Source organism: Clinocottus analis, unplaced genomic scaffold (assembly GCF_023055335.1).
Source record: "Clinocottus analis isolate CAN_PGR_092001 unplaced genomic scaffold, fCliAna1.0.p SCAF_29, whole genome shotgun sequence".
In the NCBI taxonomy this organism is placed as follows: Eukaryota; Metazoa; Chordata; class Actinopteri; order Perciformes; family Cottidae; genus Clinocottus; species Clinocottus analis.
Window position 1 is genome coordinate 385566 of NW_027176031.1, and position 27629 is coordinate 413194.

Sequence of the window (27629 nt, forward strand, 5' to 3'; positions counted from 1 at the left end):
TCATCTTTTAAACTCCACATCTCAAGTTTGCAAAGCATTGGGAATTTTAAGCCTGAGCTAAAGCAACGCTGATCCATGTCACTCAGGTCTGTCTGCTAAATATTAAGATAAAATGCTAAGCTAACGCTGGCAGCTGTTAGCTTCACATGAAGACTGGCGCTGAGGGGGCAAACAGCTATGCCCGATTAAATGGGAGTTATTATGCAAACGCTCTGTGAGACATTAACGGGATCAGAGTCAGCCTATGACACCGATTTGAAACAGACACATTGCTTTCACTCAAATCTAGAAGTAGAAACTGATGAAGACAATTGGTCAAGGTCAATGGGAGAAAAGCCATACAGACACACATCAGTCCCCACAGGCCACTCCACCTGAGGACAGACGAGCAGTGGCCGAGGGGAGGAGATCACCAATCCAAAAGTTAACTCATGTGAAATCTTTTGACTATGGCGGTCCTATGCAGCCACGTTGTTTTGAAAGCCAAATGCTATAATGGCAAGCAGCTACATATCTCCTCCACTCCCTAACAGAAAATGTTTTGACGAGATTTCCCTGGAAGAGCGATATTGTAACCTTTGGCCCAGGGGGGTGCGGAGGGGCACCACACCCTCCCGTGGCTCTGTTTGGGCATGCCCAAGGAATGCCCTGCTTTGTTTAACCCAGAGACGAGGCCAACTCCTCGAACTGTCACCGACAGATCATTTGGGAAAATACTCCAAAAGCAGCGCATGTTTAGACCTCATCAGCACGCGTTGCAATGCTCATTACCGAGTGTGTATATCATTGCAGCATGTGTTTCTCCTGAATAACACTTAGCGGCGGCTGTAGCTCATTGGAAGAGTGTCATCCTCAAGGTAGCCGGTTCGATCCCTGGTCTCCTCATAGTATGCATGTTGCAGTGTCCTTGAGCAAGACATGCAATTGTCAGATGAATTCATGATGAAAATAATCTTAAACAGCCCTATCTTTTATATTAATGCACAGGTAATAATCAAATATGTCATAATTGTACTATGATCAGAAGGACCTTTTTTCTGTATTTTACAACTCACCTTTTCATGAATATGAATGGCATTTTTATTTAAGAATGCTTGTCATTGCAGGACTCGTAATAAAATATTTACCATTTGGTATTGCACTTTGATTAAAGTAGAGGATGGGAATACTTCCTCTACCAAGGCATGTCAGTTTGAAAAAGATTTGACTCGTCTTTAAAGTACTTCTTACTACAAACACTAACCTCGGGTGAGGAAGCTTTGAGTTTTTATGTTTGCTTGAATTCCTGAGAGCAGCTGAAAGTTATCTGTAATTGAATAGAACAGACCTGTTTTAAAGTAGCTTTGCAAATAATGTTGGATTTTCGGTTCGGGCATTAAATGCAGGTCATCACGTTAAAAAAGATGGTGCAAACTGGCAGCTAAAAGTGATCTGAACACAATGTCGAGAAATGAGCAGCAAGCACAAAAGGGTGTACTTGCTACTAGTTTCTGAAAGTCTGTTCGTTATCTACCAGCCAGATGATCTCTGATACATCTCCACACACACAGTACACAAAACCAAGCCACAGAGAGGGTGATTGCAACGATCTTTTATTAGTTAGTTTTTTTTTTTTTTTTAAGGAATAACACGACTACATGAGGGAAAGGGGGAACATGCGGGAGCAACAACCCTGATGATGACGCTAAACAATAAATAGGAGTAACATGTACGGTTTGTTAACCTGTGCAACAGTCAGTCTCTCACGTACACAGAATGTCAGATGGTTTGGATATGACCTCCATCGTCACCTTACGTGAACAGCTCCACACGCACATGGGCGGGGGTAAAGATTCCAGTCTTCATACAAAAAAACAAACACTGTACCAATTAATATGTGCATGTACCGCACCAGATAACCGACAATAAGCGTCGTTGGTAAAATCATCACAGAGTACAATTACTTCACAACGTGTTCTTCTGGTTCCGCCTTTCGAGGGGAGAACCTGTGACTTCTGCAGACTAGTCACCACTGCACAATATTTCCTCAAGTTGTTATCCCTATGCCGAAAGAATAAAAACAGGATACATTTGATTACATTTGATATTAAAGAGAGAAATGTAGCACCGAACTGGCCGTTAATGCTGCCCGACTACAGATTAAAGCAGCTCCCTTTCAAGAAGAAAAACCTGAAACCACCTCCCAGTGACAGAGAAAAGCCTCAGGAATAACCGCTGATCATTTTAATACTTCATACAGCTTTATTCTTGGAGAAGATAAAGAAATGTTGTTAAATGTTTCCAACCGAAATCGCATCAGTTTTTCTCAAAACTTTCCATGCATCTCCAAAAACGTACGACTTGCATTAACATCCCGTAAACTTTCTGCTCGCCTTCACCTCACTCTCTCACACACACACACACACACACACACACACACACACACACACACACACACACACACACACACACACACCTTCATTTATTTCCCCCCACATACTGTGCATCATCTGTGTCCCAACAAAGCTTCAGTCATCGCGTGCTAAACCGTAAAAGCCCCCTTTCTGTGGGCGTTGGTCCCATAGAACAGTATTTTCATAAGTCCAACTGAGCACTAAAAATGCAAACAAAATAAAAATAAAACCAACCAAAAAGTCTCCCTTTCATTATGTCTTGTATACTGACGTTAGCATTTCACAAACCTTTGGAATTAAATCCTTAGGGTGAGAAATGTTAAATACTCTTTTTAACTGGCTTTACATCTTCCAGTCTCCATATGTCATTGTCCGAATCTTCGCTCCGTGTGAAAACGACAGGAAAGCATTAAAAAGACAAGGTCGTCTCTCTGATACCCCAGGGGAGGCCCAGCCTCCGGGTGCGGGCAGGCGGCGCCCGATTCAGTTCCCGTTCATCTCCATGGGACCCCCTTTGGGTATGAGCAGGCTCATCCGGCCCGTGGTGCTGGCCGCACTCTTGATCACCTCCATCCATCTGTGGACACAAACGCACATGGATTTTATTTATTTATTTATAAAAACATTTTTAATACCACGACCCCTCGTTGGTGTGCGCCGACGCCAACAAGTCGCGTACCTTTCAAAGGTGTACTCGCTCTCCGCCCGGAAGAAGTAAACGTGGGACTTGAACTGCAGCTTGAAGACGTACTCCTTGTGGATGGCGTCCGATTCCTCAGGGGTGCTGACCGTGTAGCCGAGCAGGGGCAGGCTGGCCAGCGGGAAGTCGTCCTGCAAGCAAGAGGCGGCGTGTGTGTGTTTGAGGAGTGCGGGGAGGGGGTGTGGTTAGCGCTATCTCAACACAAACCGGAGGAACGTGTCTAGAAGGGACTTGTCTGCTGACCTGGTGAGTCTTGTAGAAGAACAAGCAGAAGTTGGTGAAGACCACCCAGAGTTTCTGCCAGCCGTTGCTGTTCTTGAACTTCCTCAGCAGGTAACCCGACAGCTGGTTCTACGCAGACAAAAATAAAAAAAAAAGGTTAGCCGAGCGATTGTAGCTTATGTTTAGTCATTAAACTCAAAAGTACGAGTCATGGTTTGTTTGTGGGTTTTTTTTTAATGGAGCGTTCGGTCGTGACACACATTACATAGGAAACGCTTGCGTCTCTCAGGGCCCCAGCATTTTTTGCTCATTGATTTTCAACAAAGATATAATAAGCTGTTTTTATTCGTCTGGGCTTTCTACTGAGACTCCAGGGAGAAACCACTCTCCCGGCCCGAATGGCTCCGGTACCTGGTTCATGCGCAGGTAATCAGTGAGAGAGAGGTTCTGGTTGCGGTACCAGCAAACGTGTGTGATGGTGTTTGGTCGTTGGCCCTGACCAAGGAGATAGCGAGGAGGGAGTTCTGGTGAGATAGCTGGAGAGCCGTAGACTGAGGGTGAGGAGACAAAAAAAGGGAGGAGAAAACAGCGTAGAGAACAGGGTTAGCATGTTAGCCGAGAGAGGAAGAAAAGAGAGTAAGAGAAGTCCTCAAGGTCTGTGGAGGAAGAAGATGGAGGAGAAATCTTAATTGCGTGCACATTATTAGTATCCTCTTAAGTGAAAAGAGCCTTTTGGGACAGCCAAACAGATGGGACACTGGGTATTAACAGACACCAGGAGGGGGTGGGGGAAGAAAAGAAAAAGAGGTCAAATTTAAACGTTAGAGATGAGGAGGTGAAACGCAGAGATGACGGCCGCCGCTTTCCTTAAATCCTCCGCAGCAGTGGAGATGAACGTTGCCCGCACGCGAATCAAACTACTCTTCATTTACAGATGTGTGAGCAAGTATGTGCAGTGTTAGCGAGTGTGTGTTAAACTTGGGCGGAGGAGGAGTACCTCCACAGCCTGGCTGTGATCGGACATAGACACGCTGGTGTTGCGGTGCCAGCACACGTGCATGGTGGTGTTGGCACGGTGGTGCGTCTGCTTGTCCAGCGACGTGCGCGACGAGTTCATGTCGTCCTCAGACTCCTGCTCCAAGGAGACCTCGTCGGACGACCCTGAGGGGGTGGGGACGAGGAGGAGGAGGTGGGACAGGAAGTTGTTTTCAGGGGTAGGGAAAGGATTAACTGTACATTAGAAAAGTATCAAATAAAGAAAAAAGGGAACGTCTCCACTCAATCAGTGCGCCTGTCAGGGCGCCTCTTCGGGGAACACTGAGGGAATAGAAGCTCTTACGGTTGGAGTGGTCGCCGAGTCCTGCGTCAAGGAAGATGCTGGACTTCTCTTGGGACTTCTTGGCCAGGTCAATAGCCATGTTCATGTCCTCAATCCATTTCCCCATCTCCACTTTAGAGCTGGAATCCCGCACAGGACAACAGTTGTGTGCATTTACAGCATAGAAAGAAGATCAGATGAGGTGTTGGAAATTAGCATTTAGCCATATACACTCAAAACAGTGCATCTGGTTTTCTTTTTGTGCATATGTACGAAGAATTCTAATGCCATTGTGATGTCCACATCAAATACATGAAGTCAAGTCAAGATTACGTGATGTCAAATATAATATTCACAGTACAAGATTATCTCTGTACTTTTAATCAAAAAGGAACACCACAGTGCAACTTGTTGTCCTTTTCTTTGTCGTTTCTCACCTGGCAGCCACGACAATGGTCCTCTGAGCAGAGTAGATGGTAAAGCAGTGAGGGACCGACCACTCGTTTTCACTCTCCTCCACCTAGGAACAAAAGAGAAACCCAGACAACGTCAGCCCGACGCAGGAAGCATTCCATCCCAAAACTCCCCCACACATTTGTTCACAATGAATGACTTGAGCTTCCGGATGAAAAGAGGGGAAACAGGCAAGGAGTCTGACTGGAGTCACAAGCAGGCTTGCCCAAGGGTCTCCACCAGAGCATCTATATACGTCTATGTGGAGGTAAACTGTGTGGAGTTCCAACAAATCCCTTTGGGACTGCACCAACTTTCCCTGGGTATTAGGGAACCTTTGGAGGAACCGTTTCGACAGCAGGGACCAGGGTCGACGTAAACTTTTAAGATGTATGTTAAGATTTCTTAGATTAAACGGGCGTGCACGCCGACCTTAAACACCAGCCCTAGTTTCGCGGGCTAACTTGCCAAATAATCGCAGTTATGGAAACACAGACAACAATGGACGGCTGGAAAAGAAAGTAGTTCCGGGACTAAAGTTCTTTGTAGCGCCTATACCTTCCCATCAATAACCCCCTTCAAGTCCAAAACACAACTATCCGTTGTGGCAAAACACATCCTTGTACTTTATCAGTGGAGCTGTCCACGGCCTTGATATAAAACCACAGACTATTGCCCACTGCATGCACCGACAAGATTCGTCATCTTGAGAAATGGTTTTGGTGGCCTGTCTACACGAGCACAGGAGAAAAAGGGTAGGGCTGGTGGCGCTCAAAGGACTTACCGGTGTATCCAGCACTATGAGCTGCAGCCAGGAGTAAGAGCAGAGACAAGCAAAGTTAGGACACCCGGGGGGCCCTTCGCTTTCTCGATACACTGATCACATCATACACATCTCACTGTCAGGGAATACTATCCCTCTGCTAGAGCTGTGGTGGGACGAAGGTTAACATAGGTTGTGGGGGACAAAAAGTTGAAAAGAGGGTGAACTGGAGCGTAAACACTCACAATCATGCCGTGAAGGGGCAGCTGGCCGTGCACTTTGAACTGATTGGTCGCCGTGACGCCTTTGCTTGTGTAGAGGAGCATGTCTGAGAACTGAAAGGAAACATTTCTTTTCAGTACATTAATTTGTGGAAATGAAAGTTTAAGTAAGGAGTAGTTTTTGCACCAACCAGGAAAAACATCCTTTGCTGCAGTCCTTTCTTGGTGAGCTTGTACAGACACCCCTCTCGTATGAACTCCTATGAAAGAAAAAAAGGAAAAAGGTTTGTCAGACAGTCTCCCCAGCACACCCTAGCCTCAACTCGCCGTCACTGCACTCACTCTGCCTGGCCCCGTCAGGTTCTCTATGCCGATCAGGTCTCTCTGCAGCTCCGTCAGCTTCTGGAAGTTCTCCAGCCGGATGAGGCTGCTCTGGAGCTGGGTGGCGATCTCGGCCACTTCCTTCAGAGCCTCTGCATGAGACAACATTCAAATGAAAAGTATTCTCACCATTTCAACAGAGACAACAGGTTCATTTTGAGAATCATAAATACGTTTATCTCCAAGATTGACAATTCGAGGTAAAACCTATTCTATCATCTAGATGTGACCCGTGTTCGGAGACGATTCAGCGAGTGGCCTGATCGACTGGCGAGCTCACAGTAAAATATTGCAATTCATCATTAATAAACAACCAAGTAAATGAACGACGATTAGACTACATAATACCAGTCTGATAATGGACAGGGCGGGCGCCCAATAACCATGCAACCTTTTGGTCGGGACAGTACCCACATTGGTCATTCCATCTCTCGAAAGCGATACATTTCATGATATAGCATTTTCTGCTCATTCAATCAAAAAACATGACATGACAAACAGATTGTACACTCTTTACAGTTGTGAAAGATGTCCAACACGTCCGTCACGACATGGACGTATTCTACGGTCGTCCATTTGGATAAATTGACGCTCTCAAAACAAAAAATGAATATGTCGTCCGATCCACACGTTATTAAGACCAGTTGGCCTCATTGAAGTGATTCAAAGTTGGATCATTAATAATGACGCATACAAAACGCGATGGAGTGCTCACCTTTGCAGTCGTCGTGATCGCGGTGGGAGGGAGAGTAATGCTTGCACAGTCGCTCCAGGATGAGCTTGTAGTGCATGAGGCGCTGGATGGGCTTGAGCAGGAACGTGTTGAGGGGCAGGTAGCAGACCTTCTGCAGCTCAAACTCCTTGTAGACCGTCTCCAGCTTCTTTAGCCTCTTGCTGGCTTTCTCCAGCTCTGTTAACACCTCGTCGTGTTTCCGCAGGAAGCTGGTGAACTCCTGCAGGGGGGAAACAAGAGCACACGTGCGGCATGAGGCACAGAAGGACGAGAGAGGAAGAAGCAAGTGTTTGTGTGTGTGTGGGGAGACGAGTTCTCACCTTCAGGGCGCACATGTTCCTCAGCATCACGTCGCCGATCCTCTGGTAGTCGCCCTTGACGTGAGCGTTGGAGCGCCCCTCCCTGCGGAATCGTTTGGTCTTTGTTAGCATTGCACATGTGCATTATCACACAGAGAGACACTTGAGGGGCGCACCTACCAGAGAGCCAGCCTCTGGTCCAGCTCCTTGAGGAAGCCCCGGTGGAACTCATAGATGGGGTCGATGTTGGAGAAGAGGAGGGTCATCAGGCCTTCGGGCATGGCGTTTTCTTTGATCACAGCGCTGCGGAACCACTGGGAACCGAAGAGGGACAACAAACTGTTGATGCATATGAACTCGCCTACTGAATAGACTGGTATGTCAATAACGATCATGTTGGAAAAGGAGGTTTATGAGTCGGGCATTTTCCTCTTTCCTCCATCCGTTAGACGTACCTAACAAATTAAATATATGTATAGGAAACTTAGCTCTCTGGCTGCTTTTTTGAAAATTTGTATTGAGGCAATTTATGACAATCAAAGCCAAAAGCCATGTCAAATATTTATTCCTATCACCTTGGACGTGTGGAAAGTTCCATCAGCTTTTAATGGTCTCAAGCCACAGAGAAATCTGTGAAATTAGCGTGTAATGGCCGCTATGCCACGTCAAGACAATGGGTCATTGACTTGGCGGACTTGCATAGGTGTTGCCACCTCGGTAATTCCAGGTGAAAACACCAAAAAAAAACTCACCACAGTGATGACCTCGAGGTCCTTCAGGTATGTTCGCTCTGTGGTCAGAATCTCTTTGGCGATGAAGTAGGCCTTGTCGGTGGGATATCGCTGAGGAAGAAGAGGGACACGAGTTTCAAACTGAGGGTTGGACAACATTTAAACACCTAGATACTAACAGATTTAGCAAATCCCCTCCCATCATCAACAACTAGTGTTCTCTGGTTTCTACCCCTGATTTAAAAAAAAAAAGAGAGGGGGGGTGGTGGAAGGGTGGCATGTGAGCAGTGTACCTTCCTCCTGCCCTCCTCCTCTTCCTCCTCTAGCCTGGCATTGCCGCCCACCTCGCTCAGGATGGGGCTCTGCAGGGGCGACGGGGTCTGGCCCGGCAGGCTGAGGGTCGACATCTGGAAGGAAGGGGACAGGCAGAGGGGACCCTTGGAGCTCATGGGGGAGACTTGGGGACTGTCCACGGCTGAATCTGTGGAGGAAGGGGACACACACATGGAATAAAATTTGATTTTAGTCAAGCTTTTGAAACGGGTTGAAGTCAACAATCTCAACTTCTTTACGTGGTTTCCTCTAGGGAAAAAAAAAAGCGCAAACAAGCCCTAACGGCTCTTCACACGGGTCAGCAAAAAGGGGGAGATGGCGGATCACACCATATCAAGTATTTGTTTCCACATTTTACCCCCTACCGAACCCTCCCGATATTGTTTTTGGAGTCTTTAACAACATATTTATTCATAGCCAACTTCTACGCACTCCAACTCAAGAGAACTCCTGCCTCAAATCCGAACCAGCAGATGAAACGCTGGGCTACACAGGTCACCACAGCTGTTTATCCACTTCTAATGGGAGAGAAAAAAAGAGAAAAAAAAAAAGGGAGCGGGGGAAGGCCTAAAAGGAAAAAAGAAAAAAACAAGACTCGACCCGGAAATAATTGCTCACGCAAAGACTTATCAGGAATGTGGCTTGTCTAGAGGGCAAACTGTGGTTTATGGTTTATCTGAATGATACGAGAAGGAAGAGGAGAAACATCGGACTCCCCGGCGGGACGACGAGTTTGCTGTGGAATTACTTGGCCCTGAGCCCGTCCAAACAGGGAGCGCACACACACACTGAGCTGGAATTAGGCTGAGGAATCTTTGTGTACAAATGCGACCCAACCCCCGACAGCACACAAGTGTGTTGCATCAAATTTAAAAGGCTGCGTGTGTTTACTTGTTGCGTCTTTTTCTAAAGTAACAATAAAGAGTGATCCGTTTTAAAAGGAAAATTAATAAAGTCAAGCGAAGGCTTTTAAAGAATTCTACGTAGGATCAAAAGTCAATCCTGCAGTTTCCTCTTTTTTTTATCATCCAGAAAATGATTAGGGTAAAACAACACACCGTTACATAATATCTCCAGCCTTGTAACTTAATATTTATCACCCCACAAAAAAAATAATCTAAATCTACAACCGGTCTCAGAAGACAGAGGGCAAGATAACATTTCTCCGTCGTGATCCGATTGTCCGAATGATGACATCCCCTTTTCTTTACTTTTTTTTTTATAAATGTCGGTCTGCGTCTGAGTAAAAAAAAAAGAAGAATTTTAAGTCTGACATTCATGGTACCCAAAAGTGATGACTTTATTCTTGAGAGTAAAAACATACACACATTAAGTACAGGTTGTTTATAATAAGTCAAGATACATGTTTCAGGGTTAAGTGTTGATTACTTGGTGCCCAAGTGCAGTTAAGCTTAGCTGGTTATGGTCATTGGTTAGATGTTTGGCCGAGATGTGGGGAGATTCACATGGCAGAAAAGATCCAAAGGCCAAAAAAAAGGAAAAAGAGCGACCAACCAAATCCACATGCCCTCATAGGTTAAGTGATGGTCTATGAAACGAAAATGGCGGCTCGCCATCCTTTAAAATGACAATGAGAAGAGGGGAGGAGTTAACTATTGTCAAAAAAAAAAGTAGAGTAGACATAAACTGCCCCTTTCCCAACAAGGATGTACACTGGAAACGCCCCAACGCTACTGGATAGTAAGTCGGAACGCACACCTGAGACACAACAAGGACGAGAGAAAGTGAGTGCTTTAAGGCACGGCGGGGCGAGAGACACACACAAAGACTAACGTGTAAAAGAAAAAAAAATGTTGCAGGATGTAGTCTGCAAAAGCGTAGTGGAGTCTGCCTTTGGACAGATTCAAGTGAGCTCAGACGAAGGAAATAAAATAAAAAAAGTTAATTGCACTTGGCAAGTCAAGACTTTGAGAAGGAACTGACATCAGTAAATGAACAAACTACTACCAATCAGTTAGATGTCAACACAATTATTTGCTTGTAGTGTTTACTTTAAGACTGACTTTCTGAGACCGGAAGTCTCTCTGAGGCCTGGACGTTGTACCGCGTGACAGCTAACGACCGCTCCTATGCCAATACTTAAACATGACAATAAAAAAATAATACCAGCAGATATGAAAAGCACCGAGAAATTCATCGCTAATGTGCAAAAAGACCCGCTCTGATTCCTTCCAACGAACAGAAAACCACTTCTGTGGTACCCTGAAGAGGCTGAAGGGCCACGTGCCAAAGACCCTTTTAACTACTAAAAGGGGTTTTAATGTTGATTAGATATTCTCAGAAATCATGCATTAGTGTCCGAAACTTCCAACTTATTAAAACTATTGCAAGTGTGCTGCAAAAGCACAAAGCCTTACATACGTACATTCATTTAGCAGGAAGCTGTGTCAGTGTAGTTTACTGGCTCGATAGTACACTGCTTACATTCCTTAACTAAGCTCAGCACATAGCCAAAAGGTTAATGATTTTTTTAATTTATCCTTCAGAAATCCTACATGACGCCTCCTACATTCATGTTGTGGACTGGTGTGATGTGAAGAATGCTAGCGACTACTTCTGCCAGCAGATGGCAGTGAGGCGCACAAGTGAAGATCACTGAACCGAGACTATACTACTGGTGGGTTGTATTTTTACCCTGAGAGTAGAGAAGCATTCATGATTTCCCTCAACAAGAATTTTAAAAGAGCCAAATGGTGATTATCACTTGTAAAAACAACACTATTTTCGTTGATTACATTTATTTGATATGTTTTGCTTAATTGTTGGTCGAGTTATAGTAAAAAAACAAACAACTAATGGTTAGAAATCACCATTTAAAAAATAAAATACAAATACAATACTTACGAGATTAGTTTCATTCAAGTGAAACTATTAAAAGATGGAAGTAAAATAATTTTCTAACATATCAAGTTCAATTACTGTGCTTTCAGCAAATGGGAGGCAAAACTAACAAAGCCATTCCTAGGCTTAAGTGTACTTTAATGTTTAAAAAAATTACTTAAAAAAAGTTTAGTTAAAAAGATACAACGCTTCCGAAGTAAAAGCGCTAAAATATTTAGCATTTCCTGGAATGCTGGATGGGATTCACCCAAAATGCATGTTCGACATCTGTTTAAAGAGGCTGAATGTTGCAGATAAAGATAACTGGAAAAGACAAAAGACAACTAGCTAATTTGAGAATCTTGTGTATAAAAAACATTAAGGCCAAAAATCGATTTGAAAGAGGAAAAGAAAAAAAAAAAACACAAACTGAGGGGCTACATCAGGTCAAATCACTGATCAAAACATACAAAATAAGTGCAGCTGCAGACCAAAATATGAAATAGTAGATGTTGCCCGCCACTCATAAAAGAGATAAAAGTAAAGGCGTGCCCGCAGCGGGCGGACGGAAATCACTCCACGTATGACCATAAAGACAGCCAGACACTTTCACGTGATGCAACTATCTAAAAAGCTTTCTGAATGTCAAAAGTGTTGCTGAGACCGTATTATCAAAGAGTGCTTGAAGTCATTAATCATTAAGTGCTAGAACGATGCAGGATTTTACATTTTGATATGGGGGGATCCAGACGGGTCTGCAAGTGACAGGGCCTGCAGGTTGTGGTACTGCCGGAGGAAACTCTCTATCCCGTCGCTCCCTAACAGCAAATTACTGTGAAACAGTTTCTGCTCGGGGGGGAGGACGCTATCGGAGCCCCAGTCGGAGTCCGAGTCCGAGCTGCCGTTCCCGGAGCCCTCGGTGGCCGTGGGCGGGTAGCTAAGCTGCTCGAACTGCTCCACCAGGTCACTAAACTGCACGGCGGAGCTGCTCTCCGACCGCACCGAGCACGCCGGGAAGTTGACCATGGAGCTGGCCTCCGACTGGATGTCGGAGCCCGGCAAGCATAGCGAGGAGTCGCCGCCGCCTCCATAGCTCGCCGACATGGACTCTCCCGCCGACATGAGCCCCAGGTTGTCCAGGTGGCTACACTCGGAGCGGCTATTGACCAACGAGCTGGTCTCTGAGTGGCCGTCGAAGTTGTCGGGGAAAAGGTGTCTGTTCTCGTACAGGTCCTCAATGCCCACGCTGGACAGCGTGTTTCCGCTAGGGTAGGACTCCTGCGCGTAATCGAAGCGATCGTCCTCGAGCCCAAAAGAGTAGGCCTCAGCCCCGCCGCCATAGAAGGAGATTTCTGTGGGATCGTCATCTATGAACTCCTCGGTGACGTGCAGCGGCGGGTTGGACATCGAGAGCGCGTGATTCTGTGTGGCGCGCAAAAGCTTGGCCTGGAACGACTCTGGCGCGAGAACCCCCTTCCTCTTTTCGCCGCCCCCTCCCACCTCCCACCCCATGGCCCTCCACCCCCCGCTGCGCTCGCTATCCTCATTGCCATTTTTGGAAGGCTGCAAAAGGGAAGTGCCACCCTCTACACACACAAACAAGGGGCTGCAGTGTCCTGCTGCCTGATTTCTAGGGGCACCTTGAAAAGCGTAGTGAGATGGGGACGTGGCCTTGACAGGGTCTTCCTTCGGAGGGGTCGGGGGTCTGGCGGCCTGCAGAGGGGACTGAAGCTGCTGCTGCTGCTGCTGCTGCTGCTGCTGGGGAGGCGCTGGAGACCGGCTCGGTGTGGCCAAAGGGCGTGGCTGAGGTTGGAGCTCTGCTCGTGGGAGGTGGAAGGACACGGTGGCGGAGGAGGGGGAGCCTGGGGCCCCAAGACTGTCATTGAATGACAAGCTCTGAATGATAGACAAAAAAAGAGAATTGTTAAAAAAGGAGGATTGGATTAGTTCACTTATTAAAGTACAACATGTGTAAAGCTTTTGCTCCATTCGTAGCGCCAACTGACCTGTTTTGGCACATCTGTAGCAAGGGAGCGAGCAGACATTCGTATTTTACTGTTCCTCCTGAGCGAGAAACAATTCAATGACAGAATTAGTCAGACGATTGCAGGGGGGGGGAAACATTTCTTCTGGAAAAAACAATTAAACAGCATGAAGACAGTGTATAGAAACACTCACCTCTGGTATGGAGTTCTCTTCGCCCCGTTTTCCCTGACGTAGTCCACGAGTTGCTTCTGAGTCCGTCCACTGACAAGAGTTTTGAATTAAAAAAAAATTAATAAAAACCACAGACACCTGATATGACACATGCCTTTCTTTCTTTATTTATTGTCCGTATGCGATACCTGTATCTGAAGGAGGAGCCTCTAGTAAAGAGGATGGCTTTGGATTTGGGCTGGGGTTGGTCGAACATGCGGAAAAACGAGTGGTATTCCACGCAGATCTTCCAGAAGATTTTACATTGGTCTCGACTGGCCATCAGGAACTCCAGTGTGTCCTGATGGGGCCCCTGAAACCACCCAGAAGAAGACAATAAAAACCACACAGTATATTGGTCCCGTTTACGGTGGAGACTTAAGGACACAATGACCTGCATTGGCGTTTTCTGAAGACAGACATCAATACGTACGTGAACCTCTGGGTAGAGCTTGATCAGGAACCTCTTTCTCTTGAAGCTGAGTTTGCGAATCTTGGACCAATTGAAGGTGTTTATCTTGGTGTTGCCCTGGGAGAAATGTTAAGAGGAAAGAAGTGACCTTTAGCAACATGGTTCGGGCCCCGAGGGTCCCGTCCACAAAACACAGCCGGCAGGAGAGCCGCGCTCACCTGAAAAACCTGAAGGCCCATGTGAGCAACAGCCAGGTTGATCTTGGAGCCTTCCCGGTCGGCCGCGGGGTGGAAGCGGACCCCGTACATCTCCAGTTTGCGGGCAATTTCCAGGATTTGGAAATCTGATTCAGCTGGAGTATGGCCACTGGGGTGGACATAAAAAAATAAAGCAATTTTAAGTAACATTTACGCCTTTCGCCTCATAAATTAACCTTCATAAGAAGGCTCCATGAGACCAAATTATACAGAACAATGGAACTACCCACTGATATATACAGAAAACCCCTTTATAACCAAATAACTACACAGACTCAGTAAGTGCAGAGAACAAATTCTTGATGGGCTGAAAAGAAAAGCTCCAGGACGTGAAAGCCAAAAGGACTCTGACAAGATGTTACACTGAGTTGAGCACAGTCACGGAAACTGAATGAATTGTAAAGTATTATGCTTCCATCTCCAACGTACCCTGAATTATGTAACTGTGTATGAAAAAATGCTGCATGAATAATCGCTGCTCCTGAATCCCGCTGGATGACCATGTTTAATATCCGCCACATTTATTACGCCCAAAATATTATAGGACTGTTCCGTCAATAGATACTGCATGTTTGAGATAACAAAATGAGGAAATTTTGAAGTGATTTTCTTTAGAGTAACTAACCGAGACATTGACAGCCAGTTAAATTATTAATTCCTCCATAAACCATCTGAGCTTGTAATTTTCCAGGAGCACATTGAGACGATGCGTTTTGTTGAAGACGCCGACAATACTGAGAGTTTGTTTGATTCTCTGTTGTAGAGACAATGTCAACAGTTCAGTAAAACTAAACTCTTGGTCAAACGGAAAAAAGTTAATGGTCACAATTCACCAGGCCTTCGGTGTTTGGAGCCTTTTGCGTCCATGCTGCTGCTCGTCTTTCTTTCAGTTCAAACAAAGATGTTGCATCAGGCCTTGTTTGCAGTGCGGTGTGTCCTTTAATCCCTTACAACTTCCAGGATTTATCTAAAATTGTGGGATTACAACCAAACAGCGTGCTAGGGAGAACTATCCATCCAATCATCACCACATTCTAATTTTGTTCATCTGTTAAGCGCTGAAAATCTCCTTAGGGCCCTCCCCTGCCCCACTGGCCTTATGGCTAATAGAGCTGGCCGAAGCAGGGGATTAGGCCGAGAGAACTCGCCGCTTGTGCTTCCAGGGAAGAGATTAGCAGAAGGTCTTTATACGCTGGGCTGAAAGGAGCCCCTATTGGCCATAGGGTAGCGCTGAGCTAACGAGGTGGCCGGCGGTGGGAAAAGTGCAGCGGCCAGGTTTTGTGAGACTCTGGACTCTTTGAGATGGGGCAAACCCTCTCATTACGGTTGTTTAGCAGGAACGTGGTTGTCTCAGCTCACGTACATCATCGCAGTTTGTGTTGTGGAGCCACATAAAAAAAAAAAATCTAATTTAGAAAAATATAACAACATGCCACCGTTTACACATTCCAAAAACATTGTTATTCCTGTAATGAACCCTGTGGGATACGAACTGAAGACGGGTCCAGAATGTTTGTAAGCGACAATGTGTGATTATGAATCAGGTTTTATTCAAACTTTAGCTGAAAGTGTAAATAATAAATAAATAAATAAAAAAAGGTTGCATGAAATTTGACGAGAGATTGCGTTCTGTGTCTTAAAAAGGATGTTATTTTTTTAATAATTAATTTCTTCCACGGAAATCTCAGGGAACAAAACACGCAATGTTAGTGTCGTGGGTACAAATCACATTTACCCAACCAATCAGATCACATATGGATAGATATAGAACAGACATTTTGTAAGGACATTGAGATTTCAGACCTCCCTTTTCTCAGCCAGTCAATCAAACGCCATCCTTCTTCAAAACACTAACAATGGCAGAAACTCTGACAGCCTGGTGGAAATTTCACAAAATTACAAACATCACTTTTGCACCTTCAAATTTTACTCCTACATGGAACAATCCCGACTTTTTAAGCCACAATTAACCTCTTCATCTCCACACATTGTCCGCTAAAGGTATCACTCATTTGAAACGCATCTTCACTAACAACACCCTGGTTCCATTGCCCCATTTGGTTCAGAAGTATGGCATCGGGAACAATCACTTTCTGGAATATCTGCAAATCAAATCATCTATTCAATCCAAACACTAAGGACATTAATTTAGAATTACCTCCCTCAACTTCATAATTAATTAATATCACCTCCATAAAAATGTTACCAAACCTCATCATACCGTCAATAAAATGGAATTCAGATTTATCCATCACTCCCGATGCCGACTTCTGTGTCCATATCTGCAATAACATCTACTTCATGACTAAAAATGCAAATTTACAACTAATACAATATAAAATACTTCACAGAATTCCCTATACTGGGCATAAAATATTTAAAATGGGATTCACGTCAGACATCTTTCCACATTGCACTCAAAATAGCCCGGAAAGCTACATTCATGCCACCTGGCACTGTACACCAGTTCAATACTTTTGGGTAAAAATAACTGAGGGACTATCTGTCTTCCTGGGCTGCATCGTCTCTTTATCCCCTTCACTGTGCCTGCTAGGAGACATCACAACCATACATCTAAACAAAACTAACCGCCAATTACTCCTCGTGGCCCTAACTATTGCCAAGAAAACTATCCTCTTGAACTGGAAATTAAGGAATAACATACACATCACACACTGGAAAAACCTAATGACTCAACACATCTCAATGGAAAATCAAACCTCCTCTGTCATTTACAATACAGAACACCACTCCATCTGGTCATCCTTCACTTTGTTTTTACAAACATGACACCACCCAGTCTATTGATATTCACATTTTTGTTTTTAGCCTGAAACCCACGTACATGCATTTTTGCATACATATCAATCTACCCTCAACTTTTATATAACACACACTCACACACACAAAAACAAGGGTTGAGAAGTGGAACCACGGCCGTGTGAAAGTGCAATACAGTCGGGGGCATTGGTGGGAGGGAATCCAGTGGGGGGGAGGAGGTTTTGTTTTAGTGTTAGCAAACAAGCACATAAGTAGAGGGGTTGACAACCAAGTGGGTGACTGGCGGGGGGAGAGAGACAGAGACAGCCTCTGGTGTTAAAAGAGCAGCTCTTCTGAGGGAGCACTCATGGTCAGTACAAAGTTTGAGTCAGGGTGGTGGGGGAGGGGACACACACACACACACACACACACACACACACACACACACACACACACACACACACACACACACACACAGTCTTGTTGGCCTGTATGTTTTGTCATCCTATGTATTGTCTTTGTTCTGTTTGTACAATAAAATATTCCCAAAAATTTTTTAAATAACATTTACTAATGCATAATAAGAGTAGAGTACTTTCCTATTTCAAGATTTTACATATATTTCAAGTCTCAAGTGTTGGAGACAAAAAATGAATATATACGATGGCCTGCACCCACGCGAGTTGGGCAGAAGCGCCCGGTCGGCTGCTGCGACGGAACAATCGGTTGGCACTCAGCTGGTCCATTCGGTTTTAGTGATGAGACACTGTGCAGCTATAAATGTGTGCTACTTAGCAGCATTAACACAGCTGCTGAAGCAGCTGGAAGGGGGTTCGCTATGTCACTGGAGGGTAAGAAAGGACTTACACTATCAGTTTACTTCCCGACTGACAGTGTCCAGAATGTTCAATAGATCCAAGAGTTAGGAAAAAGACATAAGAGAGATCGGAGGGCAGCAACTTACAGGTGCCGGCGGTGGAGCTCCATGATCCTCTCCTGCACCTTCTCTTGGTACGGCAACAGCTTGGACGTCCTCAAGAAGTCCCCATCTGCTGCGTCATCGTAGTCGCCAATCTCCGCTACGGTTTGGGAAAAAAAAGCCAACGTCAGATTTTCCTGAACGTGTCACCGTAAACGGACACAGAGCAAGGCCCCTAGCAGCTTTTATTTTGTGAATGAGCACATCGGATTTCTATTAATACCCACTATATTAGGTACACCTACAACTTACAGTGTAATATAACAGGAAAAAAATACATATTTAGCAGCTTCAACGTACACTGGACAAGGTGAGAGGCCAGCAGGGCTCCGGTATTTTCAGTGCAGATCAACCTGGACTCCATCAGATCTCTTTTCATCTGTAGCGAAAATAAGTACCTATAAAAAGAAATAAAAAAAGTCCTAAATGTCTGTCCATTTTTGTTCATGAGAACTAAACAAATGCATTGACACTCCACTGACTGCAAAAAAGCCTTCAAAGTATTTCATCAACATTTTTTGGGAGAACAAATACTATAGCTTAAGGAGGGAATAAAAGAGAGAGAAAAAAAAGAAAAGAAAAGAAAAAGGAAAAAAAAGAAGAAAAAAAAAAATAAAAAAAAAATCACTGTATTTTCTAAAGCCCCTCGACACAGGCACGAGATAAAGGCAATATCCAGAAGGAAATTACAGTCACTGACCTCGTGTACTCCTCCTGCAGCTGACCGGGGTCTGGAGGGAAGAATTTAACCGACAGTCTGAAAAGCGTATTGGCTGGTCCTGCAAAAGAATAAACACAAGACCAGATCATCAGCGCACAAATACGCTTTCATTAGGTGGAATTTGAGCCAATACTTGAGCTCACTTACTCCTGACTTGTCTCACGATGGGTTTCGTGGGTTCTAGCCAAACCTGAAGAGAAAGAAATAGTCATCATTGTCACCGTATTATGAAAAATGTTTTCGTTGAAATGTAACAGGTGGTACCGGCCGAACCCTAAATGACTCCCTTACTACATAGTGATTGTAGGTTATGTCAGCGTCGAGATGATAACATTTTTTTTTTTTAAACCTGGCTTCACTGCCTTACTGTAGAAGCCTGCCTGCCTTGTTCCATCTGGGCCTGATTGAGAGAGGAATGTTCTCGATGTGGACAGATATGTGGTGTAATAGAGTGGTGCACGGATGCCGCGTTATTGTTGGCCAAGCCCGGAAGTTAGTACAGCACTGGTTCCCTCTGCAAAATGTAGAAAAACGTTGATGCATCAAGAAGAATCTATAATCGCACCGTAACCCTCAGAATCGAAAGGTACCCAAAGATCACCTCCTCCAGTATCATTAACGGACAGCATCGACTTTGAGACAAGGGAACCTGAAGTGCAGAAATGCTGACTTAAAAACTGCCAAAGTAAGATGTGACTTAACTTTGACCCTGACTGTCATTTCCCATTTTTATTGGAGGTATTTAGTTATTTATATTTGTAGTTGCCGGGATTTAAACATAGTGCTCGACTTTTGGCGCGTAAAAGCGTCTTTGGAACAAATGTATTGCATGCACGCGCACGCACGCGCCAGTGGGTCAACAGCAGCTCCATTCCCTTTGAAGAAGATATACAGCGCGGTGTTCAATATCTCTTCCTGGCTGCTTTACGAAAAAGAAACAGTGGTCTTGAAATCCACTTATGTTTCTGGAGGAATACAACAGTGGAAAGTCTGACTTTTGTGTATAGGGTGCTTGTGCCAGACAAGTTAAATATATATACCAAGATTATATATTGCTGGAGTCCAATTAAAACAATACTGTCTCACTGTTTCTGCACTGCTGTGGAAATCTATAAGAAGAGTAACCAAGAAAGGACTGAAGAAGTTGTTGCCAACTAGCTGTGAACTTTGACCTCTAAAAAAAAAAAAAAAAACACCAGGTCAACACCCAACTGGCGGCTGGCAGTACATACCCAGTTCATCTGCATGTTCTGAAACTCCAGGCCAAAGTAATCCCTCTCTATGAGGTTTACTCTCAAGAAAACCTCAGAAAGGAGATACTGTCCAATAGCTTTGGGCTGAAAAAAAAAAAGAGAAAAAAAGAATTATTATTTTCATAATCGATGAGACATCTTACAACCTCAATAAAGAGAAAGTTTTGACAACAACAAAAGTCTAAAGAACAATACACATGATCAACAGAGATTATTATGAAAAACTACATTTTCTTTTCCTTTTTTTTGGCCTGTGTTGAGGTGAGGAAGGCCATACTGGTGCGAGAGCAGCGTAAACACTCCGTCCGTCTGTGTGGTGCGGAAAACATTTGGCATCTGCAAATGATCCCCTTCACGTGTGCTTTATGGCTGCCGACGCTCCATCTGTCAGTTCAAATAGTTTCTGGATGAGCAAGTCAACTGCTAAAAACGCGTCCCAATGTACAACAAAATAAAAAGTAATCTGGCCCCGAACGGAGCGCAGCAAAAATGCGAGCCGGAAATCTGCCCAAATTTAGATCTCGTACGCTCTGGGGTTTGTTTTCACTAAATGGGGAGCTAATTACTACGTACTAAGAACACATTGCACTTGAGGTTTTGGAAACCTGGCCTGTGACTTTTTTTTGGGGGTGGGGGGGAATTATAGCCTGAAACATCTGGTTGTAATATAAAATAGTATTTTTAAAAGTCTAAAAGCCGTATAAAAAAGTATATAAAAAACTGCTTTGCATTGGCTGAAGTAAGATATTACCACTCAAGGAGCAGAGAGAAATTTACTGTAAAAATGTACTGTTCAGTATTTTCATTGGTTTGATGCAATCGTGTGTTCTGCATTCACACACAAAAAAAAACTTCTGGCACGACATCCATAAATGTAGGAATCTGTTGTAAAAACAGCCCTCTTCCATGCATTTACAGTGTCTGATTACAGCCCGAGCTCAACCCGAGAGGGTGTTAAAATACTTTGTCCCAGCGCGGGCCAGACGTCCAATCCAGGCTGCGTCAGTGGCCAAATGTGAAGGGAATCAAAGGGTAGTCCGCCCCGGTTGTGACTGACTCAGAGGAGTTGTGTGAATGCCGATTAAACAAAAGAGTCAATGTTATCATGCACCAAGCTCTGGGCAGACGGGGTCAAACGTCTGAAGTGTTTTGTAATCTTCCCCGTGGATTAAGACATTTCCATCCAATAATCCGCACTTTCCCTTTTTTCAATATTCACCTCTTTCAGCGGATTTACGGCATGTAAACGGTCATGACGAGTCCAATCAACTTGGCCATGAAATATAAATCTATTCACCTATTCTAAAATGTAATTGAACAACCTATACACATTAAAGAGCATTGGTTTGACAATTGAACCCGAATGTACACAGATCCGAATAAACTGATTGTTTTCTTCCCCTATTGCCATCAGTCACGAGCGAAACTTTGTTGACTGGCTTTTGGACACCCCTCCTTTGCGTTACTCATTAACCCTCTGCAGGAATGTGAAACTGCATTTGCAGCACTCTCCCTTCTTAAGGGGAAGCGTAAAATCCTCAGCTTCGTCCTCCTCATTTAGAGAGCGCCGGATGACAGCTGGCAAAAAGGGACACGGTACTCACTGCATGAACATGCAGAAAGCTTGAATCATCTACCAGGTACTCTCTCCAGAGGAGTTTCTCCACGGTATCTCCTAACACCGCTGACATTTGCAGATAATTACTACTTCAAAACCACTTTCCGCTCACCGCCAACCACGTCTGCTTATCTCTGCGTGCCATTGGTGGCTGTTTACAATTGCAGGCACACGGGCTTGTCGCATCGGCCTTTAAACACGTTTGGCATTTCTGCATTCGAGAAGAGTGAAGAAGAGTGAGGCGATGTTAAGAAATAACGCCGTGTGACAAAAGGTGGTGGGCCAAACCTGAATTTAAAGTACACGTTAAGATAGAAAATGTCCAATTTATACAATTTGTGCAGCGAGTGGGCTGTTTATTTACTGCTTTTCCTTCCTTTTATATTAGAGCCAAATTGAAAAATTGTGTTTTTGGTCAGGCAAAACGAGCAGTTTAAAAGAAGGTACTGTGGACTTTGGGAGATTATGATGAGCATTTTTCACAATTGTATTGAACATTTTTTTATTTTATTGTGTAAAAGATTCTTCTCATTATTTAAAACTACTGACGAATTGATAATACAATGATTGTGAGTAGCATGTTGCATGAGATCAAAGTGACTTGTGAATCCCTCCATGACTACAATTATCCTGATTAATGAGCATTTATCAACTGGGGTGTAAACATTGTCTGAAAGCACTAATAAAAACACATTAAATTAGATTTAGAAAAAGACATTTAAAAAATGTGGTAGTCTTCAACCACAATTTATCTGAAACCATTTTGCTGTGAAATACAGTAGGCTGCTAATCAAAAGACCATCTGGCGTTTTTCAAGTCGAGAGCATCTGTGACTCGGCAGTGGGCTCAGGGTTAGTGTTGTGTGCTCACACCAAACTCGAGATCTCGTTCTCATCTCTGAGCTCTAACGTTAAGGCCAGTCAGTGGGTCACCCAATCAAGCTCACAGAGCAGCAGGGATTAACACTAACAGATGTTTCTCTGGGAGCTAAATCTTCCTGTGTGTGTGTGTGTGTGTGTAAGGGGCTTGGGAGTATCTACAGGGTGTGTAGGGTTTGGAAGCAGCTATGGAGGGGAGACATGTCCTTCTCGTGCACAGAGAACGAAGAGGGATGACGCACAAAAGCGCAGGTTCCCCAGACGTCACCCAGCCCAATTTCAAATCAAGGGCTTAGTGTAGCTTGCAAGACAGGTTGAGCATGGTGGATACTCCTCTCTCTCTCTCTCTCTCTCTCTCTCTCTCTCTCTCTCTCTCTCTCTCTCTCTCTCTCTCTCTCTCTCTCTCTCTCTCTCTCTCTCTCTCTCTCCCTCTCTCTCTCCCTCTCTCTCTCTCTCTCTCCCTCTCTCTCTCCCTCTCTCTCTCCCTCTCTCTCTCTCTCTCTCTCTCTCCCTCTCTCTCCCTCTCTCTCTCCCTCTCTCTCTCCCTCTCTCCCTCTCTCTCTCTCCCTCTCTCTCTCCCTCTCTCTCTCTCCCTCCCCCCAGCTAACTGGTGAACGTCAGTGCAGCTCTGGCAGGACCTCCTACTGACGGCAGGGGGTGTGTTGGGACTTGCATTTGGCACGGCGGGACGCACATTGTCAGAACACGCTACATTAAAAACATACTTGACCAACGGTGGCCTGTTTCACAAGTCCGTGATAAGACATCCTACGAAAAGGACAGGTCCTTTGGTGCTTTTTCTCATCTTGTCAATGACTTAGATATAAAAAAAAATTGCATTTTTTTATTTTAAGGACGCACCTGAGCAGGAGCAGTTTGTTTTAGCAGATGTACGCAACACTATGGTATTAAGGATCAGGTGTTGGGTCTTCCTTTTTTTTTATTTTACTTTTTTTTATTTTTTTAAGTGTGCCTTCTGCCCAGGTCACTTGTGTAGTAACCCAGATACTTTCAAGTCTAATCTTGGCCTGAAAAACACAGGAAAATATTATAATAATAAAATTAAAGAGATACAGGTGGGAGTAGCAGCCAACTGCTCCTAGCGACAAAATACAATATCAGAACAATAACCGCAGGAGAGATCAAATGAAACAAGTCCTTCTGAGCACAGTATAGCTACTTTAGCATACAGTGGGATTGTGAGTGCTTCATAGAGATGAAAGCCGAGTGCTCAGCTGTAGTGGTGTCAACAAAGAGCAAGAGTGCTCCTTTTTTCAGGACACGAAACAGATGCACAATTTTGCTTTTATAACCCCTAATACAAGTCTAATATTACTTTATCCATTAACCATTGCAGGATGCTTTGAAAACAACAACCTATATAAACAAATTTGCTGCAGCCAGTGGTTGAAATTCCAAACTTTTAGTAGGTCTCCACTCGTGTGTGTGTGTGTGTGTGTGTGTGTGTGTGTCCTCCCCCACCACCCTGACTCAAACTTTGTACTGACCATGAGTGCTCCCTCAGAAGAGCTGCTCTTTTAACACCAGAGGCTGTCTCTGTCTCTCTCCCCCCGCCAGTCACCCACTTGGTTGTCAACCCCTCTACTTATGTGCTTGTTTGCTAACACTAAAACAAAACCTCCCCCCCGCCCCCACTGGATTCCCTCCCACCAATGCCCCCGACTGTATTGCACTTTCACACGGCCGTGGTTCCACGTCTCAACCCTGGGCCCTTGTTTTGTTTTTTTGGGAGTTCTGAGCTGGAAGTTATGGCCCCGGCAAAAGAAGAAGGGGGCTGGCTGTGGCTGGATAAAAGGAGCCTGTGTTTCCCCTGCCATGCCTGGGCCCGGCCTCCCCTGTCCAGAAACCACAAGGCTGAGCTTTCTACCGTGCTGCTGGCTGCAGGGAGGGGCCCTGTAGACGAGAGCCATGTGAGAGCAAATGTCTGCTGGATGATGACAGCCATGCCGGGTACCTGCAGCACACGAAGGCCATGGATCAAAGCGGCTTTGATCTGGTTTGTTCGTCACAGCTCCACACCAAAAAGGCGTTGCGCGACCACAAACATTCACGTTCAAAATCGCCACCACGTGACCATGTAGGTACCGCATTATCCGGAGAATAAAATCTGTGACGCATTACAGATGTAAAAGCATAAAGCATGATGGCAAAGACAGGACGATAACTAGTCAGAGGGGACAAGTAATGACTGACGATGTAGGCGTTGCACAAACGAACAAGGCAGCTGAGCAATCAAAACGCCACGATTAAGGGAGGCAGTTGCATGCAGGCCACAACCATTCAAAGCACTCAACGATGCAATTTTGTAGCTATTTTTGCATACAGCGTGCGTGAGGAAAAACTACAATTCCAATACATTTTTCTTTTAAAGGGTTCATGGACCCACAGACGTAAAAACTACAGACGAACTAGCACGATGGCAGTACTGAAAATGAGTCATGTAAGCGAACGTATAGCTCTGCAGCCACTGTGTATAGAGAGAAATACCATTCTCCCAACAGCCCACGACTCTTTCTGTATGAATGAGCAGCGACGTCAAGCAAATGTTGGCCAGCGGTGGTGGACAACAGAGCCTCTCAGAGGCCATCTTGTCCCTGGAAAAACTGCTGTCTGCTTGACAACAGGATTGCCGTCATTCCCACTTTTACAGAGGCATGTATTTCTGTCTGCCACCACCTATCAACACCAATGTCCAGAGCTTATAGTTATAATCCTCCAGGGCCAAATTTGGTAAGCTGAATATGTTCCTAAAACTGAGTTAAAAAATGTTAAAAAAAAAAAACTAAAAAAAAACAACTTCAGCAGTTCTGATTTCATACAAATTAAAAAACTTGTGCTTGTCACATTCTATTAGCGTAAGTCTTTGAGATAACATATGGTGCATAAGATTATGAAACGTCTGTCTCAGCGGTGCCCCCAAACTACATCTACCAAAAGAGTTATGTTGTGGTCACACAAGTGGTTGCACAAGTTGAGTACACCAAACTATTCTAGTAGAATTAGTGGCCCATAAGTCTAGATATATCACGCTGCAAATTAAAACTGGCCATTTAAATGCATTGTGAGGAATCCACTCTGATACACCACTACCACCCCAACCCCACACAAGACAGGAAACTTGGTCTGATAGAGTGGCTTCCTTATTGCTTCCTATTTGACTTCCGAATGACTCTAGTGGAGAGTAAACATCGGAAAGCACTTCAACAGTGTGGTTTTAAAAAGTTTGCCCAAAACAGAATAATGAAGGGTTTGACCTCTCTGTAAAGTAACTTACAATGAAAAGAAAACACAACAGCCGTGATGCATAGTTACAGATTCATAAGGCTTAATGAGAGACAATTACATCCACATTTCAGTGTAATTTTCCTTGCACTCTCTTGATATAAAGATGAATTTTGTAGTGACAAATGATGGCAGAGCAGAGGAAACTAACATTTGGGAGAGACTACATGTCTGCCAATCTTATCACCATTTAAGTAAAAAAAAATTTAAAAAGCCAAATAACACCAGAATACAAAACAAGATAGAACATATTAATGGGAAGCTATTCCAGCAACCTCGACACAGGGATACAAAAGCTGGGGTTTCAAAAGATTAACCTCTTGTTCACTTTGTTCAAATTCAATTAAAATGGTCAATGTAAACAAGCTTGAGGCCTGGATGGCCATATTATGTACCTCCTTGTTTGCCAAGGCTTAGGAACAGAAAGTACTTAATTACTACTTGAGTTGAGGTGACAGCCAAACTAAAACTAAAAAAGTACCCTGGTGAGTTACACAGTTACCCAAATAAGAAGCATTAAGGAGGGAAGGGATTTCAGCACCAAAGCCATATGGCAGCTGTCACCAACCCAAGCCACGCGCAGCACCGGGGCAGCCCAGGGACTAGAGGGTCACACGTAGCCTGCTGTCCAGCACACTGCAACCGTATTAAATTTTAAAAAAAAAGGCATGTGAAGGTACACTGGGAGCGTGCTACAGTCACGAAGAAACTTACGTCGACGTCAAAGAACTCCTGGGAGTCGTCCAGCCCCTGCACGCGGATTTGTAGACATCGCCCGTGGCTCTTGCTCCCGCTGACCATGTTGCCGCTGAGGCTCTGGCCCGGCTCCAAAGTGCTGATACCAGGGTTGAACTGGGCTCCTAGCCGTATGCCAGGGGTCTGCAGCACCCGGTATGAACCCTCGAGCTCCCCCATTTTCTACTAAGAGCAGCTCCCCCAACCTCACTCCTGCAAACAGGGGGGAGGACAGGCAATTACCATCGCGTTTGGGGAGGAGGGCATAAGCAAAACACGAGGAATTGTTTTGTGGTTTAAGTAAGGCTGTGTTGTGTCTGGGGTGAGTAGATGTGTCGTGGAACGGTGGCGTGTTGTAGGATCATTTAAACTTCAGCATGTTACATTCCCAAAAATAAATTATTCTGAAGCGATTTTTAGTCGCGCGAGGCTCATTCATAATACGTGTAACACACAAAGTTGACATATTGAAGACCAGAGGCAAATATTCACCAGAGGTATCCATCCAACATTCAACTCGAGTTTAGGTCCCAACCTTCTCGAAAAGACAGCTGAGAAGTAATAAAATAAACGACGGAGGACCCACAAGACTCTACGTGCATTAGCGTTGCATCTGGGCCTAAGTGGGTCAGCAAGACTTGTTGCAGTTACCCCAAACAGATGTAAAGCGAGAAAACAAAACGAACACTACTTACATTCACAATCGACATATAACTCAAGTATATATATATATATATATATATATATATATATATATATATATATATATTAAAGCAATGGAGCTCAGTGGAGAACGTTGCGAGTTTACAGACCTGGAGCGCAACGAAGTATTAATGCCCATAAACGAGTTTTCCCTCCCGGAGAACCGTCACGCAAAGCACACAAGAGTGTCGGAAAGTGTTCATGTGTCCATAAAGCAGCTATAAACTTACCGTTTAAGTCCGTATCAAAACTAAATGCTAAAAGTTTGCTACGCCGAATAGGACACTACTCCGTTCCATGGTCGTCGTCGTCCGACGGAGTGCGTACCCAGACTAGTTTGTCATTGGCTGAAACGGTCCCTTTCGTCCTGTGATTGGTTCAAATGGGGCTGAGGATTGTGGGCTGGGGAGAGAAGATTTGCCTTCCT

The 27629-nt window shown here is 44.6% G+C and overlaps 1 protein-coding gene across 4 annotated transcripts; it reads right to left on the reverse strand.

Annotated features, from left to right (window-relative positions):
• Positions 1-1586: 1586 nt before the first annotated feature.
• farp2 (FERM, RhoGEF and pleckstrin domain protein 2) lies at positions 1587-27516 on the reverse strand. Of its 4 annotated transcripts, none has more exons than XM_068593228.1 (27): positions 27433-27516; positions 26480-26713; positions 19946-20050; positions 18861-18903; positions 18693-18771; positions 18293-18390; positions 17978-18092; positions 14215-14362; positions 14018-14113; positions 13734-13897; positions 13567-13635; positions 13395-13452; positions 13029-13284; positions 8559-8695; positions 8236-8325; positions 7664-7797; positions 7505-7586; positions 7167-7404; positions 6413-6543; positions 6262-6330; positions 6095-6184; positions 5071-5153; positions 4655-4773; positions 4313-4476; positions 3337-3444; positions 3073-3224; positions 1587-2970 (listed from the first exon to the last, which is right to left on the reverse strand). In XM_068593228.1, the coding sequence occupies exons 2-27, from the start codon at positions 26678-26680 to the stop codon at positions 2877-2879; spliced, it is 3123 nt and encodes a 1040-aa protein (XP_068449329.1). In that variant the 5' UTR covers positions 26681-26713; positions 27433-27516; the 3' UTR covers positions 1587-2876. The 4 variants fall into 4 exon arrangements, with proteins under 4 accessions (XP_068449329.1, XP_068449328.1, XP_068449327.1 ...); XM_068593227.1 differs by lacking the exon at positions 4313-4476 and adding an exon at positions 3727-3866 and having other exon boundaries at positions 8508-8695; XM_068593226.1 differs by having other exon boundaries at positions 8508-8695.
• Between the last annotated feature and the right edge of the window lie 113 nt (positions 27517-27629).